The sequence below is a fragment of the Alligator sinensis genome, unplaced genomic scaffold, assembly GCF_000455745.1.
Source record: "Alligator sinensis unplaced genomic scaffold, ASM45574v1 scaffold45_1, whole genome shotgun sequence".
Lineage (NCBI taxonomy): Eukaryota > Metazoa > Chordata > Crocodylia > Alligatoridae > Alligator > Alligator sinensis.
Window position 1 is genome coordinate 1739748 of NW_005842267.1, and position 23932 is coordinate 1763679.

At 44.5% G+C, this 23932-nt stretch overlaps 1 protein-coding gene across 1 annotated transcript in view; it reads right to left on the bottom strand.

Annotated features, from left to right (window-relative positions):
• The window catches only part of DGKB (diacylglycerol kinase beta), a gene marked incomplete at its 5' end in the record, with an annotated part of 469550 nt that extends 450312 nt beyond the window's left edge, over positions 1 to 19238 (bottom strand). Inside the window, 2 exons of the mRNA XM_014521864.2 lie at positions 9298 to 9438; positions 19085 to 19238. Of these exons, the coding sequence (XP_014377350.1) occupies positions 9298 to 9438; positions 19085 to 19238 (295 nt within the window). The remainder of the gene's footprint in view (positions 1 to 9297; positions 9439 to 19084) is intronic.
• Positions 19239 to 23932: the final 4694 nt, after the last annotated feature.

A 23932-nucleotide genomic window follows, 5' to 3' on the forward strand; every position in this document is an offset into this window, starting at 1 on the left:
ATCATGACCGCACCTACATTAAGTCATATGATCTATTGGCCCCCTATTGCAAATACTTCAATTCAGTTTACAAATGCTTACTGATTAGCTAAATATAATCGCAGAATGTATTTATAACACTTAACAGATCTGTTTAATGCATGTGTAAACAAATTTACAAAGTCATATTGTCTCTTGTTTCACTCAGTTCACAATGCTACACATAATAAACATATTAGATGTTTCTTTGAAATCATGGTAATATTCTCTCAGAACACCCCAGTGATCAGATTCTCCATAATTCTACAAAGACACCTGAGCATAATACAAAAGTTCATTCCTATTCAGAAAAAAACATTTGACAAGATAATTAACTTTCGGCCTTGTCGCACATTCAAATTAAAGCTGAACAGAAACCATTTATAAAGTTGTTACACATTTTTAAGCACTGACTTTGTAGCTAGTTGACTCTTTTTATCACCGGATGGACATTTTCATGCCTTTACTGCAATCCCACTTTCATTTGTAGTTTAGATTTACTCTTAAGTTGGAGTTGTAATGCATAAATATGCTTGGCTTCAAGCTTTCATCCTTTAGTAGTCTTGGATTCACTTTAGAAATGACAAAACTTTCCAGGTTTATAGTTTTGGAAATTGTTTTATTTCCAAACCAAAAAAAATTTTTTTTTTTTTTTTAAGTGTTTAATTTAAACATCTATCCACCCACCCACCCACCCACCCATTCATTCATCTATCTCTTTTCTGACTACTCAGTATTATGTAAGTAATCAATATAGCATTCTTCTCCTCTTCCCAGAAGGGATTTCCTATTGAGTTATTGAATTTCTAGCAATGTCATCAACTGGAGAGTTGTATACAATACTGGAGCTGAACACAAAACAGAAGTAAAACTGTCATTCTGTAATGAGGCTATGTAGCTCAATGTAAAATTTGGAGAACTATCTACAACAAAAATAAATAGCTAATGACATACCTATAAAATTTCAGCGATGCTAAAAATTTTGAGCAATGTAAATGAAACACGGTCTATACACTGCTGAACTCCCAAGTCATTAAAATTAGATTTAGGTGCTTTCTCTGTCTGCTTTAAGTAGATGGTAAACTGATCTGTTCTATTCAGTTTTAACATTACATCATTTTAAGCTGCAATATACTGGTATAGGTGGCAACAGATGGAAGAGTTACATCAGTTCAGCTGAAAAAAGCTCCCACATGGTATCTCCCACAATATGCCCCCTTTTAAAATGATTTAGTGTTACATCTGTCTACAGTCTGAAAGCGCATTTCTCAGGACAAGTACAGCTTGAGCCCACGGGACCTACTCAAGTTACTATTCACCTCTGTGCACAACCAATGGGCAATGAGGTTACAGCATAATCAAGAGTTATGGAACCTGAATACAGGCAGTCCTTCACCAATGTTACCACAATTCCCTGTCCCTGTGTCTTCCAGCCCTTCTGTACACCTCCTTTTCCTCCACTATCAATTGGAAGCTGTGGAGTGTTTAACCCTTCACTTTCCACATATGCTGCTGCTTCAGATGGCCAGCTTGGCCTGTTTTCCCAATCTGAGAATGTGTTCCTGATGTTCAGTTAACTAGCTGGAAAAGTGTAGTTGAACTTTGGTTACTATCTGGAGGAGATACACTAAAAACCACAATTTCAACTACAGTTAGAGGAATATCCACTCCTGAAATATCATGTTAAAGGGAACATGCTCAACTTAAGCATTCATTGGGCCAGGTTGCAGTGCAAGGAATATACCAAACACCTAAAGTACTGTTTTTAGAATGGAAAAGACACAAACCACAGGTTCAGTAAAGGACCTTCTTGCCCCTTTTTCAAAGAGCTCAAAAATGTGTTTGCCAGTGCTCTGCACATCAGACCTGCAACCTTCTACAACCCCATTCTTCTCCTGGGGGAGCTGGTTTTCAGGGAGGAAGGGGGAGGGAAGCCTCTTGCAGAGAGGTTCTAAGGTCAAACTGAAATTATGGAGACTCAAGCCACTGTGAACCTAGAAAGGCCTACTCAACAAGTTTTTCCCCTGAAAACCCCAGGAGATTCACCTGAGTACCTACCCAGGAATGGCCTGCAGAAGTACAACCAAAGAAAAATAATCTTTGGACCAATAAATGCTGCCCACCACCTCTATATGTTTCAGCAGAAAAGGAATGGGAGTTCCTGATAGATGAATAAAGAGGGTAAAGTTGGAGCAGATTTTGGTTTCCATGGGGGTGAGGTCAGGTTTTTTTATGGCTGAAACCACATATGGTATTTATACAAGGGTACGTTCTCCCTAATCCCACACTCTGTGGTCCATGCTTCCTAGAGAACAGCTGAGTACTGGGAAGAAAAAAAAATAAGACAAACAAAATGATGAATGCCTTTCTGCACTGCCTCAGCAATACTAACTATTATTCCTTGGTCATACAACCTTCAGGAGTTGTTGCATAAGATCAGAGATGTTTAATAAAGTATTATGATCCATATAAGCATAATGTTTATGGTCCTGTTGAGTTTTCACTGTTTTTGCCAATATAAATGAAGTCCCCAATGAAAAATCCCAAACCATTTTGTTCTTCCTCTCATAACCCTGTAGAGAAGAGCTTTCCAAACTGTGTGCCGCGACACATTAGTGTGTCGGCGGCAGTGTGTAGGTGTGTCGCGTGAAATGCAGAAAATTTTGCGGAAGGGCACCGCGGAGCTCCCTTACTCGCGTCTGCTTCCCTTGGCCCCTCCCCCGGAACTGAATTACTGTCACGCGAAATGATGCATGTCTAAAAAGTGTGTCACCAACATGAAAAGTTTGGAAAGCTCTGCTGTAGAGGGTGCTGTAGCTTATGTATGGCTATCATGAAAGCAGTGGTTACTTCAGTAGCTTATCAATGATCTCCCTGATGTCTACCCAGTCCTGGGAAATATGGCTGACAAATTTGTCATCCATCAGGAATTTTAGTTGGTCATTTAGCATGGGTCCGTTACTGCAAATTTTGCTGTTCTACCTTCATAACTGTAAAGACTCTTCTATTCACTTAAAAGTTATATGACCAGTTGGCTACTAAAAATCTCCTTCACATGCCTTGAAGGAACACTTTCCCTGGTTTGGAGAGTCATCTCTTTTTTCCACTAAGAAACCTCCACAATGTTCATGTCTTAGATAGTTCGTCCCAGCCTGAGAAAAAAAAGCAAAAAAAAAGCCAGAGAACTTAGATTGGTAAGAGAAGTTCCTTTTCATCCTCTTCCCCAACCTAAACAGACAAGCACGATGGACAGATGTCTTGGGTTTTTTTTTTTTAAACTAATTAGAACAGATAAAGAACTTACCACTTTGTGATTAGTTGGTGTTTTACACAACTCTCACCTGCTACCCCATCTCAAAATTGAGGGGAGGAACACCAGAAATGATAAAAACTGCAAATTGGCTTAGTAATAAAGGAGTGAATCATGGAAAAAAAAATCTTGCTTTCTTTGAGGAAATACTAAGTAAACTCTCTCCCTCTTCCACCACACATACTTTAAGTTTCAAATGCCAAAGCACCCTGCCCAGGAGCCTGGGCACATGAACGTTGCTTCAAAGGGCAAAAGGCAGGCAGGTGTGGACACCTTCATTTCAGAAATACAAAGAAAGGCACTTGAATTCAGGACACCATTGCTGGCCTGGGATGAACAGGAACTGAGAAATCCAGAGAGGTTCTGGAAGGAGACCTTGAAGAGGGAGAAGAACCAGGAACTCTTAGCATGTCCACAGTCTCTTGTGCAAGCTTCTGAACAAGTACCTGACCTGCTTAAGAGCCCTGCACAGTACCTGGCCTGGCTGTTTCTATCATGTTGTACACATGCAGTGACTTTTGCAGTTTTCTTTCTAGTATTTGTCTTAACTGTCACAAACTCTTGGACCACAAAAGAAGGAACTCCTCTAATGGATCCATGTTTCTTTAACACTGCAACAAAGTACATTTCAGTTTGGGGGCAATTAAGCAAAGACCAACTGTCCTGCAATGTACCACAGAACAATTTCTGGAAAGACTACCCTGAATGGTGCTGTGGAAGCTGATATACATCCTCACAGCTCCTACAGCCACAAATGAATATCCAGAACCATAGCATAGACAAAGATACAGGAGACTTGGCATCTATTACAAAAAATATGGAGGAGGATGGTTTTATTTTAAGAATGTCACAAATAGGATTTGTAGTGTTAAAGACTGTTTTAAGGATGTAAGTAAAAAGGCTTATAAACATGGTTATAAACAACCCTTTGACCTGATGGATTCTATATCAATCTGTGATAAATTACTGACCATATATTAAAACATCTATTGATTATTATATTCTTCCTATATCTATTCATCTCCAAGAATCCCTTTTTCTAAACTGTATATGAAAATAGTATGTCTCCTTTTCCTCAAATATGCTGGGTCAAGAGCACTCAAGACTGACTTCATGTTTCTCTCTCTGATGTTTACTCGCTTCTTCTTTTCTGAAATCTCTCTAAGGCTAGGGACAGAAATTCAAAAAACCAGAGCCTAAATTAATTCAGTCTTTGCAAGTGAACAGACATTCACTATTGATTTTTGAAATGCAGCCTGCAGTAACTCAGACTAGAAGCCAGAGGCAGGAGGGGGGTGGCGCTAGAGCAGGGGTGGGCAAAATGCGGCCCGCCAGGGCCATTCTAACCAGCCCACGGGACCCCTAAAAAATTTAGAAAATTAATATTTATCTGCCCCTGGCTGCCTGTCATGCGGCCCTCGATGGCTTGCCAAAACTCAGTAAGCGTCCCTCCACCTGAAATAATTGCCCACCCCTGCACTAGAGCAATCCTCCCTTCCCTTCGGCAGCAGCCACTTTCCCTCCTGCTCATGCTTGGGTGGCAGGGGTTCTGGCCAGAGTTGGCCAGCATGTCCCTGCTATTTACCCAGGGCTGGGGCTGCAGATGCAGAGCTGTGGGCTGAGCTGAGACAGCTTGCAGGTGCTGCTGAGAGTGGAGGCAGAGGGGCCAGGAGGGGCTGAGCCAAGGGGGCCAGGCCCCTCCCAGCAGCTGAAGCTCTGTGAAAGCCCAGCCTGGCAACACAGGTGGGGGTTGCCTGAGTAGTGGGCTGCCCAGGTGGCTCAGAGGCACTGGTGGGTCCCAACCATGGCAGCTGCCCACCACAGCCACCACCACATCCCCTGCCCTGTGAAACACCCAGCAGCTGCATCACAAGTTGTGCACTAGCCAGGGCCAGGTGGGCTGTTCTGCCCCCTTCACCTCCAGCTGCTGCTGCTACCCCTGCCCCTGCTGCACTATGCTGCTCTGGATGGGTGGGTGGGAAGCTTCAGCCCAGTGGCTTCTGCCCATCACATGGAGCTCTGGTTCCACCTCCAGCCACCTTCCACCCACTGTGCCTGCCCGCAGGGACTGCTCATCGTGTTAGGTGGACGGAGGGGATGCAAGCAGCCAGAGCTGGAACCAGAGCTTCATGCTCTGGCCAGAAACTACAGGGCTGAACCTCTCCCTGCCCCAAGCAGTGCTGTGCAGGGTGGTAGGAACAGGAGCTACAGTTGGAGGTGAGGGGAGCAGAACAACTCTGCTGGGCCAAGCCGGTTTCCCCTCACCTCCAGCGGCTCCAGCTCTCAGCTGCCTTCCACCTGCTCCGCCCATCCGCAGGGGCAGCTCATCATGCCAGGCAGGTGAAGCGAGTGGAAGGCAGCTGGAGCTCCATGCACTGGGCTCAAGCTGTGGGTCTGGAGCTCTCTCCACACCCCCACCACCTGCAGCAGCACAGTAGGGGCAGGAGTGGGAGGAGGAGTAGCCGCTGGAGGTGAGGGGAAGCTGGCATGGCCCAGCAGGTCTGTTCTGCTCCCCTCAACTCCAGCTATGGTTCCTGCTCCCGCTGCCCTGTGCTGCACCACTTAGGGTAGGGGGGACCTTCTGCCCTGTGTCTTCTACCCAGTGCAAGGAGCTCGGGCTCCAGTTCTGGCTGCCATCCATCCCCTCCACCCACCCAGCATGATGAGCAGGCCCTGCGAGTGTACATAGCAAGTGGAGGGCAGCTGAAGCTGGAGCCAGAGCTCCACGTGCTGGACAGAAGCCTCTGGGCTGAAGCTTCTTGACCACCCATCCAGAGTGGCATGGTGTGGCAGAAACAGGGGCGGCCGTGGCAACTGGAGGCAAGGGAGGAAGAACAGCCCACCAGGCCAGTGCACAGCTTGTGATGCAGCTGCAACCACCGGGTGCTGCATCGGCAGCTGTGGCGAGTGGCTGCCGGGCTTGGGGCTTGCCAGCACCTCCAAGCCACCCAGGCATCCCACTACCTGGCCAGCCCCTACCCGTGCTGCCAGGCTGGGCTGTCACGGAGACACAGCTGGTGGGATGGCCTGGCTCCATGACAGCCCTGCCCAGCCTGGGCACAGGCAGCTGGGGGGAATCCCTCCCTCTCTCAATTTGCTTCAGGCTAAGGAAAGGGGGGAGGGGGGACTGACAGGGGCCTCTACACCCCAGCCAGGCAGACCTGAGCTGCAGTTCCTCAGTGGGAGAGGAGAGAGTGAAGAATCAGCCCCCTCCCTGCTCCCTTTGCCTCAGGAGGGCACACTGGCTGATATCTGGACATGCCCCACCCCTGCTCTGGTTAGGGAGCAGAGGGGTAGACCCAACTCTGCTCTCTAGAGAAGACAGCATAGCCCATCCCAGGGCTGAAAAGTATACTGGGATGGTGGGGGACTCTGGTTTAACTTAAACCAGAAAGCAGTCTGAGACAGAAGTTGCATAAACTGGTTAGACCCAAATCAGTTAAGTCTGATACTACATTCAACCGGGTTTATCTTCAACCAGTTTCGGCCATTTTGAAACTGTTTTATGTGCACTGAACTTATGTTCTATTACAGGTTTAAACCAGTTTCTGATCACTTCAATCAGTTTATGTGTAACTTCTTTCTCTAACCCAAGGGACCAGAAGGAAGAGCTGCATCCCCTTACTAACTCCACTCTGGCCTCTCAGTCCACATCCCCTGGTGCTCAAGAGATGCAGCTGACCATTGTTCCACAAGTAGATCTGAAGACTATGTTCTCGCTTTAAAACTCTGGAGTAGTTTATATAGTCAGCCAGCAGGACATCTTCCATATATTTTCTATGGTAGTGGTTCTCAATCTTTTTTGTACCAGAATCCATTTATAAACATTGATGGCCAGTCCTGATACAGGACATTGTTTAAATAGAAAACACAGAAGTATTTTGGCCCCAAAATACTTATTACACTCTGAGTTAAAGTTGATCAACCGTCTTAATTTTGAAGACAGAAATCAACATCAACAGGAAAACATTAACAGCAATATCAACATGTCGCCCTACATTACTCCCAAGTGATATTCATCAGTGTGCAATTTGCACATTGCAAATTGCCAGTGCCCCTCACTCCCAACTCTCAGCCCCATAGCTTTGCTGGTGCCCATCAGTCCCAACCCACAGCCCTCCACCCTCCCAAACAGCTGGTGTCCTTCACTCCTGACTCGCTGCCCCCCATCTCCAGGGCCCAGCCCTACAGTGTGTGGGGCAGAGGACGGGCATGTGGGATGGTGGGGGGTGGGGGAGTAAGCCCACAGCAGGCCCAGGGCATCAGCCTAGCCAAACCAGTACAGGCAGGAGCTGCCTCCACAGCCCAGTGGATGGGACAGAGTGACACACTGAGACTCGCTGCTGTCACTGCCGTCTCCAGGACCCCTGTGCCAGCCATGCCACCAGCAGCACAAGGAGTAAAGGATGAGGATGGGGAACCATGTTGCCCTCACCTCCTGCTGTCAGCTCCTTGTGCAATAGCCTGTGGCTCTACCCTTCTGCCATGGTCTGGTCGTTGATGCTCACTTCACCAGCCCTCTGGGATAGAGCCAAAGCCTGAGGAGAGCAATGGTGGTGGGAGGAGGTGAAGGCAAAGAGACTCCTCACCCTCATCCATTACTCCTCATGAAGTCATGCCACTCTACTCTGCCCTCCTGCACTGGGTCCTGCACACTGGGACATGGATGAAGCTCCTGCCTGTGCTGGTCCAGCCAGGCTATAGCCCCATGCCTGCCATAGGCACACAAATCTGGGGCACCGGGGGGAGGGGGGGGAGCACATGCCCCACAATGCATTATCTATGCCCCCCTCCTATCCCTCACCCCACTGACATACCTATGGGGAGCTGCTCTCCATACTGCTTGGCTGTCATGTGCATGTGTGCACTTGCACATGCACATAACACTCCCTGCCTGATCATCACTCTCCTCTCACTTCTTGCAGCCCTAAGCAACCCCTTGTGGACTGGAACTCTGCCAGCCTGCAAGGGGAAACCCACTTTTAAAGGAGAAAATCTGTGATTTTCCATGTTTTTCCAAGACTGTTCGCAACCCTTTTATTTATTTTTGTGACCCGCTTTCAGGTCGCAACCTATGGGGTGAGAAATGCTGTTCAATGGGAATTGGTCCTAGAAGCTCAGTTTTTCCTAGTTCTAGACACAAATCAGCAATAGAATTTAGGAGCACTTATATGATACCAGGCGTCCAGTATCAGTAATTCTGAGGCCAAATCCTGAAGTCCTTGCTCAGGTAAAACTCCCAATCACCTCACACTATCAGATCTAGGAACTTGGATACCATAGTTATAAGCTAGGTAAGGAAACATAAAGAGGGTTTAAGAAGGCTGGGACATGTCATCTTGTAGTGAAGCTAAACTTCCAGTAGATAGAGCCCGGTGTCTACATTTCTGCAACAAACCTACTAAGTGTTTCATTACAATATCTCTAGTATAGTTGCACATTCCCTTATGTTATCAGTTATGCCTGTACATCTTTATTATCTCTAAGTGATCTTTCATACCCACGACTGTAGAAAAAACTGTATATGATGGGGTTAGTGAGATACATTTAAATAAGTACATTTAGATCACAGACCCTATATTACTAGCAATATTGTACAAATTGGAAATAACTCAGTTTGCATGAAAGAGACCAAATAAAAGTTGGAAAGAAGGGGACAAAAATCTTTCAACTCAATGAGCAAATTTGATATGGAAATCAGCAAGACACAATAATTGCAGAACTTCACCGTATCATTTTTTAAGCATCAACTTTTACCAGAGTATTGGCTCTTAAATATAGAATCAGAAATGTCTCTTTTACAACATCTGCAAGACCCAGTAGTTCACAGGTTTATACAATGGAAATGTAAACCAATAGCTTATTAAGAGTGTGTTAATTATCTATTAACAAATTATCATGTTTAACATTTTAAATTTCCATAGATGTCACGGTATTTTCAGCAAATACATGGAAAAAAGTATACTTACATTCTAGTTTGTCTTCAGGTCTTCCCCTTTCCAGCAGAGACAAATAGCAAACAATGTCTTTCAACTGGATCACATCTGGTAAGTTTAAGTTGGCAGAAGTAGGAGGTCGGGATGTAGCAGTACTTTTAGTAATTCTCAGACCTGAAAATAATAAATATGCTTTACTATGTATTTGCTTTATCAGTGACACAAGGAAAGAATAAAAACCAGGGCTCTCTCACACAAATACAAAGTTACAGTCCTTAAAACCTACTGGAATTCAATTAATATCTACATAAAGAAATAAAACCATGGTTTAAACATTTGTTTTTTTCATTTTTAAAGAGCTGAAATAAAAGTAAAGCAGTGGGAAACAAATAAAGTAAAAAGGCAGAATTCATATAATTTGTAGTCATTCAGGTGTTAAATTGCATTTGAAAGTGCAGCAGTTTTCTTGAATATCGTTTCATTAGTGTATCTAATTATTTATTATTTAATGCACTGAAATAACCCCATCCCAATGCAGCAACCTTTCCAGCAGGTCTGCAGAAGTTACATGGGTTTCCGATACAATGTCCTGTCAGCAGCTGCTCCTTGTTTAAAGATGTTTTTATTATTTAATGGAATCAAAATATATCCCTTTGCCAAAGATATGTGCCAGAAGCACAACTAAGCCATAACCATCCCTGCTAAAGGTCACTATGAAAATAATGTGCAACAACATTGCTTATGAGCAAGAATATTGCTGATACACTAAATAGAACATACATTTCAGCTCCATTAATCTTTGTACTTTAATCGGAAGCTGGTGAGATGACTACTGCCTGAGAATTTGTAGGATCAGTTCCTAACATAAAGAATGACAGAAAGAAAAATCATAGAAGTTTCTGAGCATGGAAGCGGACTATGTCTCTCCTTGACCTTGACAGCATCAAAAAAGAATATTTACAAAAGGATTAACTGTTCCTCAACTCTTTCAATAATTAATTTAGAACAGGCTGTTTGTTGATAACCTGCACACTTAATTTCTCTCTCACATTATTCTATCCAATGGAAACCAATTCCTAATTTCTACTATGTTCATCTTGCTTCCACATTTATTTCAATGGGACTTCTAAAAAGGGCAAGGTGAGGAGGTAATGCCTTTGCATAAATACATAGTATTTTGGCATGAAGAATTCATTTACATCAGGTTTGTACCCACAACAATCTTTTATGCAATTAGTGAATATAAAAGGGTAGTAGTCAAGTAAATAAAAGAACAATTAGAGCTGGTGTACTCCCAAGTATAATAGCTCTAAAAATTATTATAATCCAATGGTAGTGTTGAACTGATGTAACCATTATGGTCCAGTAAATATGCAAGAGGCAAGGATTTTTGTGGTCAATATCTGTTGTTGGACCAACTACAAGGTTTGGATAGAGCCAGATAAACTTTTAAATACCAGGATTGCTCCCTTAACATTCAAATGGCCTCCCAATGGAATGTGAAAATGTGTTTAAATCTATCCTAACCATACAGTTGGTCCAATAAAAGAATCATCCACAAAAATCTTTCCCTTTCAATTATTACCTCAATTGGTTTGAGCTATTCTACATCTGAAAACCAGGACATTCTAAAAATGAACAGAATCATAGAAAATTAGGGTTGAAAGGGACCTCAGGATGTCATCTAATCCAACCCCCTGCTCAAAGCAGGACCATCCCCAAGTAGATCATCCCAGACAAGGCTTTGTCTAGCTGGGTCTTCAAAACCTCCAAGGATGGAGATTCCACAACCTCTGTTCCAGTGCTTTACCACCCTCCTAGTGAGAAAGTTTTTCCTAATATCTAACCTAAACTTCCCTTGTTGCTACTTGCTCTATCATCTGCCACCATTGACAACAGTCTAGCTCCATCCTCTGTGGAACCACCCTTCAGGTAGTTGAAAGCTATTAAGTCTCCTCAGTCTTCCCTTCTCTAGACTAAATAAGCCCATTTCCCTCAGCTTCTCTTCATAAGTCATGTGCTGCAGCCCTTGAAACATTTTTGTTGCCCTCATTACAGGAGAAAATGTTTTTTTGGAGGACAAAACACGAGCATTTAGATGCCCTTGCTGCTTGTCATAGGATAAATCTCCAAAAGCGTTTGGGGATCCGCTATCATGATGGACATGAATGGTTGCCTTGCGATATTCTCATGAGGCTGACAGATCAGTCAGTCCTCCAGGTATCCTACAATGCACCAATTTGACTCCAATCCTGGCCCCTGTTGAAGCCTGCCCAGTTGCTCTGGCCACAACCACAGAACTATACTGCCTAAAAATGCCAAGCCGTGGTGGCTGTACCTAACTTTTAATTGCTCTGCACAGCAACCTGCCAACCATTTCAAGCTTGCTACACATCCAAGACAGGCGTCAAAGACTGTTTCCACTAAGCAACCACTGGGAACCTCCAGGACCCATCAGATCTATCCAAGGCATCCACCCCACACACCCAACCATCCTCTTTTCACCCTAGCCCATCAGTCTGATGAATCAAGTGCCCTGAACAAGTATGCTAGAAACTAGAACACAGAGGAGGTAGCAGATCTCATCACTATCTGGGGTGAGACTGAGAATTAGCAGGCGCTGTGTTCAAATCACCAAAGCAGGGCAATCTCAATGGATCACCAAGGAAATAGTAGCCTAGGACAAGACCATGATGTGGATCAATGACAGTCCAAGTGCAAGGTACTGAGGCAGCAGTTTGCACGGATGTGGGACAGCCACCGCATCTTCACAGTCAATGAGGTTACCATGTCTGAAAAGGTGGTAGACATAGTGGCCCACATGGCTGCCCAGAACTGTGCTCAAAGACATGCAGAATTTACACACTAATGCAGGGCCATTGAGTCAGATCAGAGACTTCCAGCCGAGTCTGTTGAATTAGGCAGGCTTGCTGGCCATCTGACAAAGCTGAGCTGGCTTTGAAATGGACCCAGACTTGAACAAGAACAGCTTCCTGCCCCACCCCCCATCTTCAACATCCTAGCGATCCATCTCCCACCATGGAATCAATGCCCCGGAAGACCCAGCCTACAACAAGACAGATTCAAGGAATGGTATGTGGCAGGCAACTGTTATAGTTGGAGTTGCACTGTTTGGGGTTTGAAGAACTGCAGTTTGGGACTTCACTGGAACTGCATGGCTGTGCTTTCCTCCCCCATTCCTCCTTCCCTACATGCGAGTGTGCTGTGCTAAAAGGTACCATTTTAGGCAAAGTGGGTGATTAGTAGAATTGGTATTGTGTACGTGTAACATGTTTGCCCTCTCCATGAGCTGAAGTCATCAGGGGCCACTATCACTTTTAGAAAGAGGCATATAAAAATGGCTTGACTGTGCTGTGCAGCAATGACAGGGTGAAATCTCCACTTCAGGGTCACGTGGATCGGAATGACATCAGCCATCATAGCTGAGTCCTATGGTTATAGCTAAGGAGCATTAGGGGGTCCCAAGGCAATAGACCACACTCAGCAGACCACCCCTGCCCCTTAAATGGGCCCACCTGTATTTCAGCCTCCTTTAAGTTAGGGGCACTGGCTGTACCTCATAGTTATTTGCCATGTGGATGCCCAAGCAAGTCTCCTATTTTCCTGGGTTCCTAGGAAGCAAAGAGGACAGCATACTTACTATATGGAGAGCCTACCAGGCAAAAGAACCTTTGAAATGCGCAAATTTGTTGGAAGTTCTTCATGCCATTAGGGCAACAGTAAGGAAAACAATGAACTACTGTTCATCCTCCAACTTTCAGCCCAGACACCTGCAAATGGTAGCAATGATACTATTGATGGGGTAACTGGCCAAAGATGTGGTCAGAGACTGGTGTCCAGAAAGCAGCAAAGCAGAGGAAGACTCAAGCCTCCACAAAGAAGGACATGCCGGCTTCTACAGAGGAGTTTAGCAGCTCTTGGGTCATGAAGGATAGACAATGGAGGGAGGAGGAGAGAGCGTACTTAGCCATGATCAGGCATGTGAGAGCAGCCTTTTACTCCTTGATCCCATGATCAAGGATCCAATGGAATGCTACTACATGTCTTTCTAGGAGGCATGCAGGGGCCAAAGAGTGCTACACAGCCATTACTGAGTGCATAGAGGAGATGCTCAGGGAGTCTGTGAGGGCTGAGCAGGAACCCACGGATTACCTCACATCTGCTGTGAATATACAGAAAGAGGGCAGCATTGGTGCTCTCTGCGTTGCCCAGCAATTTAACCTACAAGTGGGACTGCTCCTGGAGGGAGATGCTATCACCAGAGTGGTTCCTTTTTTTTTTTTTAACACTGCATCTATTTACTTCTTACATTTGTTCACCCATTGTCACTTTTCCGTTGTTCTGTTTAATAAAAAGTTCTGCCTGTTGTCAGAATTATAGCTGTAGTGTTTAAACAAACTAGGCAAGAATGAAGTGTGCACAAAGAGCTGCAAGGCATTCCTCCTTCTCTATCTATCTACACCCCCACTCCTTTGCACAGGGGACTGGCATTGTGTTTTTAGGAATGCATCTTTAAGGGTCACTATGCCATCTTTAACTATCAATGTGTGTCTGTCCCACTTCAGTTAGGCAGTTATTTATACTGTTTAAATTAATTGCCCACTTAATACTGCATCAATCCCCCTATCAAAAATACAATAGTGGAATTGCAAAGAAATAGGAACCTTGTAACCTGGCCTCACACCCAGAGCTCAAGATAAGTTTCTGGTCTCTCAGCCCAAGTTCTCAACGCTACCCTCCCCCTCTCTGCCCCACATCCCCAAAAACACAAAATCAGCACCAAGCTGAACATTTACCCCCACAGACCCAGCTCTCATCATTTTACGATTTACTACCTTCAACCTGGAATCTGCAGAAGTGATGAGCCTGCACATCTTGATCAGACAGCGCCAGACAACTGGATTCCATTCGAGTATTTGTAAGAACAGCACTTGTAGGAGCCAGCACCTGCCCTGCACTGACTCGCTGGGGTAGGGGTTTCCTCTTGCCCTTGAGTATCTTGCACAACATCCTTGGAGAGATCACAAATCAGGATACATTGCTCTTGATGGCATCTGTGCAAGTCCTCAGGCACCTCCAGCAAGCCTTGGGTTGCTGAAAACCACACTCCACAACCATCCTGCAGCTGCTGAGCTGATAGGTGAACTGTTCCTTCTAGGCATCCAGTCAACAGCTTTATCAGCCATGTGAACAGTGGGTAGGCAGGGTCCCTGATTAGAAAAAGTGTGCATGCTGCTGTCTATTGTCACAGGTGGCCATGCTGATCTGCTTCCACTAGTCACTGCTCATCTCCCTGTCTCAAAAACCCCACTCCACAGTTTTGAGCTGCTCCCACATTGGCCACAATATGCTAACCTGCAACCAAAAGATCTTCAGAGCAACAGCGGCTGACACAGAGTAGAATCTAAATATAAATGTGGACCCTCCATTTTTTGGCAGTGAGCACACACACGAGACTCTTCTCCCTCAGATGCTTCTCCATCATTCTTGGTGCCCATAAAGGTAGTCAGAGTTTACATCAGAGCCTGCCAACATCACCTTTTCCACTCAACCTCCCTCACAAGGTCACAATACTATGTCAGCAAGGTCTGCACATACAAATCCATAATGGACAATGGTGCTAGAAGCTCTGGGTCATGATCAGTGGTGGCAGGCAACAAATGGAGCAAAATGGAGCAAAACGGAGCAAGGCAGCATAAACCGAGTGGAAATTCAGGCAGGTGATAAGGAACCTGAACTGTGAAACAAATCGCACCAAAACCCCTCCCACACAAATTCTGCCACTCACCCACAGTTTGCACAACCAATAGGCATTTTACACACTGCTGGCAGAGTCAGAAACCTAGACACTTGACCAGGCATGCTAGCATGCAAGCTCTCTCAGGCCATCTGCAGGTCGAAGAGCAGCAGTGCATTCAGCCCTTTTTAAACCTGCTTTGAAGGACAACGTATGGACAGACCAATCCCACAAGTCCTCCACTGCAGGACAAGCCACAGCACAACTAGTCCTGTGACAAAGGTAATGTCTGTTTATCGCCTTCTTACGTCTATGGAATCCCAGGTGACTGAATATAGCTTTACACAGAAGCAAAGTTCTGCCCATGCAGATAACTTTCAGGATTGAAACTGATAACAAAGTCGCATAAAAGATTAATAAATAAGGTGATAAATCTGATCTGTTAAGGAACAACTATTTTTCAGCAAATGAAGAAGTCCAGTCTAACATTCCTTGGAGTCTGATATAAAAGTCAATTTACATTAAAAAAAATTACATAAAAAGGCAAGCCAAAGCACCTAACAAGCTGTGTAAACAGTTATTTTATACTGTCACTTGTTATGAAAAGAATGAATTTAGAAGCATGAAGGTAAAGTAAATTATTGTATTCTGTCTACAAAAATGGAAAAGGAGCTAAAATATTGGTTGAGTCCTGCTCACTTACACTTGTTTCTGAATCACAGGCAATAACAACACAATAACTGGGCAGAATAACAATGGATAATCAACAGGTAAGCCATACAACTATAACTGACAGCATTTGTTAGGGATGTACCAATAGAGATTTTGGGGGCCGATACCGATAGACAAATTTTAAGGAGGCATATCAGCCGATACCAATCCAATTTCTTATAGGCAGCCCTGCAGCTTGAGGAGCTGCCTCCAGCTGCTAAGTCTGTTGTGGTAGAAGGGGAGGAGGGAGGGAAGGAGTTTGGTGGGGGTAGATCAAGACCTCTGCACTGAGGGAGAAGTGGGGCTGGGGCAGGCACTGCCTAGCTGGGGTGGGGCACGGCACAGGATAGAGCTGTGGCTTGTCCAGGGGATGCAGGGAGAGGGGAGGCTCCCGTTGCTGCTCACTGGGGGCTGGGCTGCACTCAGGGCACATGGCAGCAGCACTAGGAGGGGGGCAACAGAGGGGTTTCAGTCACCCCAAAATTCACTGTAGCCCCCCAACTGCTCCTCCCAGCGCCGCTGCCACCCACCCCAAGCACAGCCTGGCCACTGGGAAAAGCCGGACAGAGCCCCAGCTGCAGCCCATCCCACCCATGCCCTCCCAAGGTGCGTACAGTAGTGGGAGCTGTCCCCATCCCGTGCCCCCCAGATGAATCGTGGATCCATCTCACACCCCGCCCCGCCCCAGCTTGGCAGTGCCTGCCCCAGCCCCACTCCCTCACAGCGGGGGCCTTGATCTGCCTTGCCACAACCCTTCCCTCTGCCCTCCCCTTCAGCTGTCACATTGTATTAGGCTCTGTAGAAACAGGTGTCATTTTAGAAAGGGATCTAAAAACAAAGGACAATGAGCAAAAAAGGTGAAATGTCTTATTAATGCATGTGTAATAGAAAATAAACCTTGGTACCCACTACAAAAATGATCACAAAGGGTCATAAAAAAACCCCTACAAAACAAAATAAATACCTGCTACTGTAGGCTACAGGATACAGATTCATTAGAAAACCTCAAAATTACTTCTGCATACTAAAATATGGGTATGGACAGGTCATTTCATTTGGATTCAGATTTATTTGGTTTTCTATCCCAGTACTGCAAACTTAAATTTTGTGGATTCATAGATTTTAAAGCCAGAAGAGACCATTACGATCATAAAGCTTGACCTTTTCTATCACATAAGATCTAGAATTTCAGCTAGTATTTCTATAACTTCTAGAAAATCTAGAGCATACCTTTTAAAAGGTATCTTATTTTCACTGAAAAACTTCAAGGGAAGAATGTTGTTTCATTTGTTTAATAAGCTTCACTATAAAAATTGTGCACCTTTTTTCTAGTCTAATTTTTTTCTAGCTCCAGACTCCAGCCAATGGAGTCTCACAGGCATCTCTCAGACATCTTTTTATACAAAATCTAAATTTTCATCAAAGCTTTAGTAACAATCTTACTGGTCCTGATTTTAAAGAATTTAAGATGTTATTTATTCTTTCAGAATAAATTGTGACAAAAGGTAGTAATAATTCTTCTTTCACAATAAATTGTATTTAATTAAAAAGTGCAAATTGTGCTGAAACCTTCACCTCTTCACTTAAAACTTGGGCCTTAGGTTTCATGAAAAAAAATTGATTGAGAGGTATCAACTATCTTAACTATCTGAAGGGTAGAAACAGACATTGCCTTTCATTACGTTTGTGTCGCCATAAACATGCTTATGGCAGCACAAAGTGAAATAGGCCAAGTGCAGACATTTATGAGGGTTAGGGAAAGGTTATACTGGGTTGAAACTGGCCACCGGACTGTGGACCTTATGCTTAAACCGAGTCTCAGTGATCAGAAATCAATTTAAACCTGTAACGGAACAAACGTTCCGTGACCATAGACTGTTCTAAAAATGGCCGAAACTAGTCTAAGACACACAGCTTGATGTACACTCAAACTTAATCGATCTAAATTAGACCAGTGAATGGAACTTCAGTACAGTTACCTGCACAGCCTTATGTCTGGGAAAATCCAGCCACTGGCCCCAGCCCTGGGCCTGCGCTTTTCCTACCCGCTCCACTGACACCAGGTGGCTTTTAGCCCCCCAGCAATCCAGCCAGCCACCCCAAACCCTCCATGCCACAAGCTGTTCTGAGTGCCACAAGATTTATCATTGTTCACCACTGCCAGGAGCTGAGCAAGTATCAGTGGGGGGAGGTTTTCTGGGGCAGGGGGAGTCCGGGGGCTAAAAATAGCCCATTGCCCTCTCCCACGAAGCCCCCCATGTAGACCCCCCAAACCCCTCTGATCCACCAAAATATCCCAGACCCCAGCAACCCCCACTTGCCACCCCATCCTCCCATGGACACCACTTGCCTGCATATGCCCTTGTGGATCCTGCCTGACCCCCCATCCTTCTGCTGCCCCCGCCTGCCCTACCAATCTCTCCTGTGGATGCAGACACCGCCTGCCCTACCAATCTCTCCTGTGGATGCCACCTGCCCCCTATCCCACCCGTGGATGCCACCTTCTCCCCCATCCTCCCACAGATCCTGTTTGCCCCTGACCTGTCCAGAGACTCCCAGCCCCCCACTCAGGGCCTGCTTGCCACCAACCCCCTAACTCCCCTGCTAGCCTCCCCCAGCCCAACTTACCTTATATCAGGTGCCTGTTTTTAATACAATTTAACCTTCCCCATACCCCCCAGATGTAGCTGCAACAAAAGGTAGTAATAATTTGTGCCACTATTTCAGTGGACATCTATTTGCTTCACGGCAGGAAAACACAAGCAGCTGGGACAACAGGTGATGTACATTTTGCTCAGTGAAGTAGATAACTGTGCCAGAACAGATCCCAACAGAGATGACCTGCTTTAATTAGCAACATCTAGTTCTACCTTAAGTGTAAAGAATGGGTAAAGCAGCAGTATTGTCAGTCAATTACAAGAAATGAAGTAATTGAGAAGAAAAGCTTCAGAAAAACAGTGGGAGACTTTTTACAGAAACTGTGATTCCCTATGTGTCTAAACAAGCTGCAAAGTAGACAGAAGTGCTATGTAACCTTAGTAACTAAAATGATACTAGCTTGGTCCACTTACTGTTTTGTCTGCTAGTGTAAAATGAAAATATTTCATTTCTGCAAGCATTTCACTGTCTGTATAAAGGAACACAACCTTCAGTAAAATGTTAATGACATACTTCCCTCAAATCTATTAATGTCAAATCACAAAATGAGTCTAGAATAAAACATGTTCTTTAAGTTGCCTAGAATCTATTGGTCTTACAACACAATTTTACTGCCATATGCACACTTCCCCATGTACATGTTTTTGGAAAAAATAGATAATTCATTACATTAATATGACTTCCACTACTTACCTCCTGAAAGGAGTTGAGGTTTGCTTTTAACAGAAGGACTGCAATGAGGGATTTTGTTGTTGAATGAGGTAAAGAGATGTTCACTGAAATCATCAGGAAGTTCTGCCTCCAGAAAGGTCTTCATGAACAGCTTAAAACCATCTAAATCAATTGTCTAAAGTTAAAAATAAAACGTTTAAGCTTTTGAAGTTCAGAATAAATCTCATTTTATTTTAAACAATTTTAGTTATTAGCAGATATTACATCTGTTTTAATAACAGTGGTCTATGAGATAAGGGTATCATCATATTGTTTTAACTCACATAGTTGGAGTTCTGTTTTTTGGGGGTGGGAGGTTATTTTTTTTAAATAATACCCACAAAATTAAATCAGAATGTTATGATTATTATTTATCCTCTATTTACACAAAGGCCTGGTGAACCAAAAGTCCCTTACACCAACAGAATGACATTAAAGGACCAACAGTTCAGGCGGCTGATGAAATCTCTTGCATCACTTTTTACTTTTTACTACTTAACCTCATTTTCTCTTGTACTCTGAAGAAAGGTAAAAGAAAGTGATTAATTAGCTTTCATTATGACTTTTATTCTTTTAATACAGTAATAATATCAGTTATAATTAATTACTTGTTAAACCATATGATAACATTTTATCCTAGTGAGTAATATGGAGTTATGATGAAATAAAGATGTCATGGAACAGATCAAGAAATAAGTGAAATTATTTCAAGTTAAGTCTGAACTGTGTCATAATTATACAATAATCAATGCAGCTACAGTTACTCCTTGCTTAACATCGTAGTTACTTTCTTGAAAAATGCAACCTTAAGTGAAATGATGTTATCCGAATCCAATTAAGTCACAGTAGTTATCTGGTAGCAGGCAGTGGCCAAACAACGTTATAACCGAACATTGCACAACTTTAAACGAGTACATTCTCTAATAGATCAGCGACGTGATAATGAAACAACGTTAACCGGGATGACATTAAGTGAGGAGTACCTGTATATTGTTATGTCCGTGATTATACTGAAAAAGACAACTTAATGTAAAAGAAGTGTGAATAATACGATCTTTTTTTTTTTTTCCCATAAACCAGGAAAGTGGGTTTTCCTCCTTGAATAATTTTATGGTAAAACTGAGGAATCATATTTGGGAAAATTCTCATTGCAGTCACAGTGATACAACCCTATCACTCCATCGCTTTACTGACTGGAACATCAGCAGCATAAAGGACTGTTAAGACTTGCACTAATTTACACAAGAGAGAGAAAAACCGGGGGTCACATTTTCAAATATATCAGTAACTTAAGACTCCACAACCCATTTACAAAAAATGACTTGGGCACATGGGGGGAAAGTAAAATTTGTAGTATCTTCTATTAGATACTATAGTTGAAAGAATTAGGAGACAAGTTTTCAGGCTACCAACCATCTGTCACCAAGCTTAGGAAAGATGCAATCACAGTCCGAGCTAAGTATAACTCAGAACAACTGCTTTAGTTTAATCTATTTAAACAAAATAAATTTAACTACTTATTGAACAGAGTTATTTGCATCTGCATGACAATGTTGTTTGCATATTTTCAAGATTCGGTCACTGACGACCTGGGGGAGCCCCAAGATTCTTTTAAGGGTGCCACAGGGTTCAAAAAAGTAAACACTTGTTCTTCTTCGCCTGTCCCTATGCAAGGAGGTAAGCGCAGGCTTGTCTCTGCCTAGTTCCACTGCAAGGAGACAAGCTCATGCAAGTCTCTGCTTGCCCCTGTGTGAGGAGTGAAGTGTTTGATCCTCCCCACTCTCCCTGTGTACAGAGCTAAGTGCAGGCTTTCTGTGCCCTGCTTCAGTGCAAAGAGCTCATCCCTGCCCCACAATGATCCTGGCTTGAGCAGGAGATTGGACTAGTTGACCTCCTGGGCTAGGTTAGTCTAACCTGCCTAGATGGAACCAATTTACAAGTGAATAGACATTCACTTTTAACTTAGGAAATGCAGGCACATGCCTGCAGTGGCTCAGGCTAGAAGCTGGAAAGTGCTAGAGAGCACCCTTGGCTGCAGGGAAACTATGCCTAGGGGGCATGGCTAACCCTGGCAGTAGCCTTAAGTGAACTAGCCAGGGAGGGGGTTCAACTCCCCCCTCCTTGTCCCACTGGCATGGATGGGAGCCAGGATTCGCCTGACGCTCTCTCCTCGCCACTGCAGCAGCATAAACAGAGGTGCAGCCAGAGGCCAGCCGGCATGGCCCCCTTAGACAGAGTGGGCAGGGAGTGGGTTTATTCTCCACTCTGCTCCCTCTGCCCTCAGGGGAGCACAGCCGGGGTCTGCCAGACCCGACTGCTGCCTCTTTCTGGTCACTTCCTGTGCGGGGCGAGCAGTGGGATAAGCTCCCTCTCCGCTTCCTCTGCTAGATGCCAGAGGGAGGGGGAAATAATACCCCCTTCCTGCACCCTTGCCTAAGGAGGCCATGCTGGCCGGCCTCTGGCCATGCCCTCGCCCCTGCCATTGTGGCAGCGAGGGGGGAGCACCAGGTGGATCCTGGCATGCGTCCATGCCAGTGGGACAGGGAGGGAGGAATTAAACCCCCTCCTTTGCCAATTCACATGATGCCACTGCTGGGGCAGGGAGGGAGAAATAAACCTCTTCCCCTTTGCCTTAGGTAGGGCCGGCATCTATTTATGCCCCCACCCCTGCCCGCCCCTGCTCCAGCTAGGGAGCAGAGGGGCAGAGCCAGCCTTGCTCTACTGGAGTAGACAACACAGCAGAGTCCAGGGCTGCAGAGCATGCCAGGATGCTGGGGGACTCTGGCTTAACTTAAACCAGGAAGGAGTCTGAGACAGAAGTTCCGTAAACTGGTTTGAGCTCAATCAGTTAAGTCTGATACTACATTCAACCAGGTTTATCTCAAACTGGTAGTGGCCATTTTGAACCTGGTTTACGTGCACTGAACTTATGTTCTGTTACAGGTTTAAATCAGTTTCTGATCACTTAAACTGGTTTATGTGTAACTTCTGTCCTAGCCCTGAGGTCCTTTCCAGCTCTACTTTTCTATGATAAGAATGTGGCCAGTGATCACCTCTGAAGTAAAAAAAAGACAGTAGATGAAAAGGCACAAGATATATATTAATGAGCCAATGCCTTTATTTAGTCCATGGCTTTTGGTATTCAAGAAAGTTACAGATTTCTCTTTCCATGATTCCTTTGAGGATAAGGACTATGAAGTAAGAGATGGAATAGCTGTGTTATGACAAGTGTTCTACCACTTATGAGGTTGTGTTACTTTTCTTTATCCTCTTTCTGTGGGAGTTCATGCTGAAGTGTGGTGCTGGTGTTTGTTTGCATGCTGAGGTTACTGCAAGAGATGAAGAAACATGGAACCTAAGATAAGAGTAGCTGAAGCAAGCCCCATCCGCACTGAGTATGTTACTGGACATCATGGGCAACTGGTGCCAGACACCAGTCAGCTACTGGGGAAATCCCCCCCAGCCAATCTCACTGACCGGGGGGAGGGGGGGGGGGGGAATACCCCCAGCGGCTGATCATGCTGACCTGGGGGGGTCCCTATGCATCACCACTGCTGGACAACAGTGTTTTCAACAACTGGACAGCAATGCTTTCAATGGGAACACCAAACAAAATTCTACCCAACATGAGTAACACTAGAGGAAACTAGGAGACAGTATCTAGACTACAATATTATTTACAAAATCTCAGACTGGGTAGAAAATGTAGATTATCAACTTGTCATACAGTGTAGTCTCCAGGGAAAATACCTACTGTATGTATCCTCCTCAGTAAGTTTTAACAGTTCATATTTTTTTCACATCATTATAAATTTCAAGCTACGATGTGGTAGAATACACTTTAGTTAATTATATTGTTTTCAATAAGACAAATTATACTTAAATGAATAGCAATTAAAAATGTAACTACAAGGCAACAGTGTATGATGTCACAATCCACTGAAAACTGGTCATTTGTCAACAGCAATACAATAATGTTTTCAAATATGTTTTTTGTAACAGCTTACTAGCATAGTAACCACTAATTCAACATTTCAAATGACCCAGTAATTTTACCATTAGATTATGCATTAGTGAATTATGTCCAAGAAATATTTCATTCAATTAGTTACAAAGAGCTATAATTAAGAGGGAACTGAAAATAATAAAAAGAAAAACGTTGCAGAATTTGGGCTTTCATATAAATTGGAGGATATGGATAGGAGATTGGAAATTATATTTCTAGCCCTTAAGACTGCAAATGAAGCCTTCTGTGCATATTGTACGCACATACTTACACCTTGCTTCCTAGGAATACTCTTCTGGTTCATAGATATCTATCTAACTGCAGGGTTTTGTTTGTTTGGTTTGTTTGGGTTTTTTACCACATACCACAGCCCTGCTGGCCCTTGGTTGTCTATAACCCACTCCTTTCTGGGAGGAGATCCTGCAGCACAGGGGCAACCTGCATCTCCACAGCACCCTGAGGCCCACTAGGGCTGAGTCTTTGGTGGGTCCCTTGAGGGCAATCAAATCAAAATAGAGTTGCTAACTCCCCTACCCTACTCCCTACCCACTCCCACCCTGAGCCCTAAGCAACAGCTGCAGACAGCGGACACATACTCCCATGAGTGGGGCTGCAAACAGTGCACCACAGGGGCAACTTCGATCTTGGTCCCTCTGGGGCTCCCAGACAGCTTCCCACCCCACCCCACCCCACCCCCAGCCCTGCTTTGCTCTGAAGCTCTCTGCCTGCCTGTGGGCAATTCTACAGGTCTTTGTATTACCTGTTCAGAGACCTAGCAGGCCTCCCGACCACCTGGAGTAAGTGTCCCACTCTGCCCCAGCAGT